The following is a 5318-nucleotide window of genomic DNA, read 5'->3' on the forward strand; positions in this document are numbered from 1 at the left end:
CGCGCGCGCGTGTGTGTGTGTGTGTGTGCGCGCGCGCGCGCTTGTCTGTGTGTATGTGTATATATAAAATGCCTAATTTGTCATATAATACTTAGATGGGCATGTTACAAGATAACGATCATCTCTCGTTGAATAGATCACTGTCAGGAATTTTCTAAGCACGCTATTATGCTCTTATAATAGATATGTACAGGTGTATCACATATGCGAACGCGAGCCACTTAGAGGATTTCTGATTGTTTGTCAAATGACATATGTGCCTTTTGAAAGTAATAATGGGTAGATTATGTAAGAAAATACGATATATTATGACGAATAAATTGTTTTTAATAAAAAAAGAATCGATTTTTGTGTTAGTCCATTTCCTATCTGATGATATATAATAAATACGTTAAAATTACACTATAAATACATATAAACGCTAATTACAATTGTATTGGTCGTACAAAAATACTCTCATAATATATAAAAATATTATTCGGCGATACGATGATTTCGATACCTTTAAATATATTATATTTTAATAAATACAGGAAGATTGCTATACAATACACAGAACAGTATTCGGCTGCTTAACATAAAAACATGTTTTTGATTCTATATACACTAAATTTTACATCTTTGTTTCAGTGAACTTATTTCATACAAAAGAGAGAAATATAATATATAATTTATATAAGAGAGGTAAAAGTACACGCAAAAATGCACATAAGAATAATTTTATAACAAAATTATGAAATTATGCCATTTACGCGAATTACCCAAACAAAATCTAATTCTAAGTAAATTATTCTTTCTTATTTACACTTTTACAAATGTACCAATTAACAAAATTATTTTTTAAGTGGAAAGAGATTGATCTTTCTACTATTTTAGAATATCATTATTTCTTTAGCAGCAATCTCTCACTTCTTTATTACTCTCAATATTACTTAATAAGCTCTCAATAAACGTTTTTATTAGAAAATTTAATTTGTACTTATTTTCTGTACTCTTAAGTTGTGACAATTATCGATAAGGTAACAATTTTTTTTCATCTATTAATATAAATTGTTTATAGTTTTTTAAAATAAAAATGGTTTAAAGAAAGTATCGAAATTCAATTTGTTTTGTATCATCCAACGTCGAAAAAGTAAATAATATATATCAGCATATTTTTCATATATATATTATCCACGTATCAATGTGCGCATATCCAAAGCGCAGTCGTTGACTGGATAAATATGTAAGTATAAAACATTTGTTTTACGTCGATGTATACATATACATATACAGGATAATATCAAAATATTTAATGTTATATGAAAACAAAAATCTTTTCCATTTTTCATTTTTAAAATCATGTCTACAATAACTTCACTGGTCATTTCTATCACCGGTTAATACTGGTTAATTGTATCTTAAATATCCTGTATACGAACACATGTCAATATTAGGCTATCACACGAAGAAAATATTTAAATAGAATTATCATGCGTGTGATCTCTAAAAAGAAAGTCTAAATCTCGTTTCCTTCCTTCGCTATCTGTAGGCAAATTTGAAAATCTTCACATTCCGCAGCTATAGTTTTGAGACTGAAAATAATTGGTAATCAATATACTCAAAAATCAATATACTCAAAAATTATCAATTTTCTAATTCTGCATTGTCTGATATAACGCTTCCTTATATTATCTACAATCTGTAAAAAAGAATAGAAAAAAGAGAAAAGTTGAAAATTGCTTTTTATTTCATATACCTTTCAATGTAAATGTTTAGAACCGATGTTTCAAAATTCCCTCTTCTTATAGCTTCAGTACAAAACTGCGATAGATTCTTGAAGCATTTCCGTATGATGCTACGAGAACTCTGATTTTCCCATTCTGGTAATTCCCTAGTAATTTTCCATGCTTCTAGTGCATAACGCATTAATGAAATCCAGTGTTGAGACTCTTGCAATATTCTTCCTTGATCATTCAGAGTTTTCTAAAGAAACAAATTGCAAAAACAGAAGAAAAAAAATTGTTATTAATGTTAATAAGTTGAACAATAATTATATAATTAATTGATTAAATTCTTATATATAAACATAGGAGAAGACCAAGATCTCACAAATAAACAAGTCTTATTGTATTATCTTAGTTTGATATTGTAATATATATATATATGAACGAACCTGAAATGCGTCCAAATGTATATAAGCACGACTATACGTGGAATCATCAGTTAAATTGGAAACTAATACAAGACTGGCGTAAATATTTTGTCGTAGGACAATTAATTTTTCCATCAATGGCTGAATATCCGCAATCGGCATGTTCTTGGAAAGTATATTACGAAGCTTCTCGTTCTCGCGCAGCGTACCTTCGTCTTGCGCGTATACCAGCTGCATAATCATTTGCACGAGTTGCTCGTGACTGAGACCACGCAAACCATTTGCCAAATTATCATTGGATCGTACTCTCGACGAATTTGCGGCGTCTAATGACATTCGAGAGGGTAACGATGTTTTCTTATTCTCCGATATAGTGAAACTGGATTGGCGAGTATCGATAAGAGAGAGTCTCTTTTTAGCAGCATCCCTCAATACCGTTTTTGATGTCGATGGATTTTTAACTGGTGTGCGGTCTCTGGAACTCAAACTGATAGCCAAAGATGTTACTAGTTTATTATAAATGTACATGCAGATATATTATACCTAAACAAACTGCGTCGCTTATTGGTGTCGAGATCAGGGGACCAAACTATAGACTTTCGTCGACCTCTCTTTTGAATGACAAGTTCATCGGGACTCTGTGGTGAATTCCAATCATCAGGTAATCTGTTTAACCAATTCTGCAGTGTGCTTACATCCATGTTATGGTATGTTGCTGAAATACATTTCACAAATTATCAAAATGTCTCAAGCTGTATAATAAATACAGGTCTGTTTTTCATTCCTGTACTAAAATTTCTTTCCTTTCATCAAATATCAAATATTTCATTCTAAATTCTAAAAGTGTCTTAGTTATATAGAAAATAAACTTTATATATAAGAATATAAATATAATATGCAAGTGCAAATTAAACAAGCAAGATAAGGACATGCATGTACATATGTTCAAAAGCTCCAGATAAAAAGAAGAGAAAAATTTATTTTAATCCTCTACCTTTATCTTTCTGTTACTATAATATCATAAGAATTTTTTTAAAATGCTCAAAAAAGATCCGAACATGATTAGAAGGTTAAGAAAATGATTGTAGACCAATATAGTTGATTCTTTATAGCCATCTTAAGTAAGATAATCTTAGGCCGGTATTCATAGGCTGGTATTCATAAGGCAATATTCATGGTCTGTTCTTATTTTAAGACTGTTACGTAATGTCTTAAAATGCTAATACAGTTCTTTAATCGATGCATGACATCTTAAGACTCTACTTAAGACAGTTTTGAAATAAGAACTAACTATAAAGTGTAATCCTAAATTGTCATAATCATCATATTAGCACTTAAAACATTACTTAAAACATTACTTAAAGCTTAAAATAAAAACTAATTATGAATACTGGCCATAGTTTTATATTTAAAACTGTCTTAAGACAGTCTTAAGTTGTCATAAACAATCACAAAGCAATATTAATATTTTAAGACATTATTTAAGACAGTCTTATTATTTAAGACAGTCTTAAAATAAGAATAAACTGTGAATATCAGTCGAAAATCGTATTAGCATCTTAAGACATTATTTAAGACTGTCTAATAAGAACGAATGAACCGGTCGTAAGATTGTTATGGTTCGCGAAAATCCGGTATGCGAGGTTAGGTAGATTTTCGCAATGTCACGCTCGCGCAAATTGAGTCTGGTGCAAAAACGCGTCACACATAAATACGATAACAATATTTTTGTGAAATCAGAGAGAAAAGACACGACATGACAACGCTCGAAGTATGGAATGCACCTGGTGTTGAATTGGCGGGAATCACCAACGGACCCTCGAGACGTGATTGCCTTAGTCTCGCGTGAGGAGAAGGGACCAGAGTTTCTCGCAGCTGCCTCGCCATCGCGTTCGCGATGTTCCCTGACGTTGCCGCGAAGAAATTTGGAGAGTTTCAGTTACGGGACCGCAATAAAACAACTGTCAATAATAGACGCTCACAAGTTGTCAACTCCTGTCAACCGATGTTATTGTCGTTCACTATCACCTGCTATAATGCTATCACTGATTACACACAGATATTCTGCGCGTGCGCAGAACTCGATCGAGTAAGCATAGGAAATAAATTCCAACCTATCAGAAATCATGTATATATTAGAATAAACGCTTTCTGATAGGTTGAAATCTCTTATTCTCTGTTCCTATTGCCTGTGTTTTTCATGTTTTCGGCTTAAAGGCCTGTTTAGACGGACGCACAATCGCATATGCACATTTCACGAAGAAAAGAATCGACTACGAATTTGGACTTTTGGAGATTGCTGTAAGAGACTGCTGTATTGTGTATTTGGTTTCAATTTTCAATTTTCATCTAATTTCTTGTACTGTTTATACGTACGTTTATTTTATCTCAGCTTTGTAATTGTTTTCTTCGAAATATTTAATCATCGTTTTTATAACTAGTAATTTTTAGGTTATGCACAAGTTTCGGAAATTATCTCAATTAAAGAAAAGAAGGGAGCGAACATTGAATGTACGTCTTCCTCACGTAATAAAGGATAAAAAAGAAATTGAACAGTTATTTGAGGGTAATTTTCATATAAAATTACCACGACAGTCCAGTAAATCATGTCATATCATCTTTCCTACTGTGGAAGAGAAGATTAAAAATTATAAACTTGCAAAGAGTAAAACAATCGATGGCAAGCGAATTGTTATTCAACCATTGCGGGAGATTGTATTTAAAAAAGAAACTAATACAAGAAAAAAGATTTTTATACCTGAAATTAAACCAGACATTGAAGTAACAAAAACGTAAGAATCACTTGCTTGAATCATAACTTTATTTCGCAAGATTATTAATATTTCATATATATTTTATACTTTTACAGATTATTTATTTCAAATGTAGCCAATAGTATAAAATCACATGAAATAAGAGGTGCTCTTCCTGGATGTATTGGTGTTACTTTATTAAAACCTTACAATAAAGATTTTAGGTACAATTTATTTTTATTAAATAATATTAAACCTATTTTTATCAAATTTCTAACTTTGTTGTAATGGCATAATATATACTACATATACATATATATTAGATACCGCAGAAAATTTGTGTCTTTTTTTGAAGAAATGTTTATAGAAGAAAAAATAACACAAACTTTCCACGATACCTTATATATATATATATATGTATTTATGTATAT

The 5318-nt window shown here is 30.9% G+C and overlaps 2 protein-coding genes across 2 annotated transcripts in view; one reads left to right on the forward strand and one right to left on the reverse strand.

The window, feature by feature from the left end:
• Window positions 1-1476: 1476 nt before the first annotated feature.
• Window positions 1477-4148, reverse strand: LOC108689459. Its single transcript, XM_018196225.1, has 5 exons — window positions 3919-4148; window positions 2678-2849; window positions 2156-2621; window positions 1739-1965; window positions 1477-1574 (listed from the first exon to the last, which is right to left on the reverse strand). The coding sequence occupies exons 1-5, from the start codon at window positions 4019-4021 to the stop codon at window positions 1499-1501; spliced, it is 1044 nt and encodes a 347-aa protein (XP_018051714.1). The 5' UTR covers window positions 4022-4148; the 3' UTR covers window positions 1477-1498.
• A 239-nt stretch (window positions 4149-4387) lies between these two features.
• LOC108689364 (40S ribosomal protein S10-like) overlaps window positions 4388-5318 on the forward strand; it is a 4113-nt gene continuing 3182 nt past the window's right edge. Inside the window, exons 1-3 of the mRNA XM_018196100.1 lie at window positions 4388-4506; window positions 4586-4926; window positions 5004-5111. Of these exons, the coding sequence (XP_018051589.1) occupies window positions 4589-4926; window positions 5004-5111 (446 nt within the window). The 5' untranslated portion in view covers window positions 4388-4506; window positions 4586-4588. The remainder of the gene's footprint in view (window positions 4507-4585; window positions 4927-5003; window positions 5112-5318) is intronic.

This window comes from Atta colombica, unplaced genomic scaffold (genome assembly GCF_001594045.1).
Source record: "Atta colombica isolate Treedump-2 unplaced genomic scaffold, Acol1.0 scaffold27, whole genome shotgun sequence".
In the NCBI taxonomy this organism is placed as follows: domain Eukaryota; kingdom Metazoa; phylum Arthropoda; class Insecta; order Hymenoptera; family Formicidae; genus Atta; species Atta colombica.

Coding starts and splice junctions, on each gene's coding strand:
- LOC108689459 (XM_018196225.1), bottom strand. CDS start 4,021: ATGGCGAGGCAGCTGCGAGAAACTCTGGTCCCTTCTCCTCACGCGAGA. Junction 2,622..2,677: donor AAGCGACGCAGTTTGTTTAG/GTATAATATATC, acceptor TTTGGCTATCAG/TTTGAGTTCCAGAGACCGCA. Junction 1,966..2,155: donor TACATTTGGACGCATTTCAG/GTTCGTTCATAT, acceptor TTGTTTCTTTAG/AAAACTCTGAATGATCAAGG.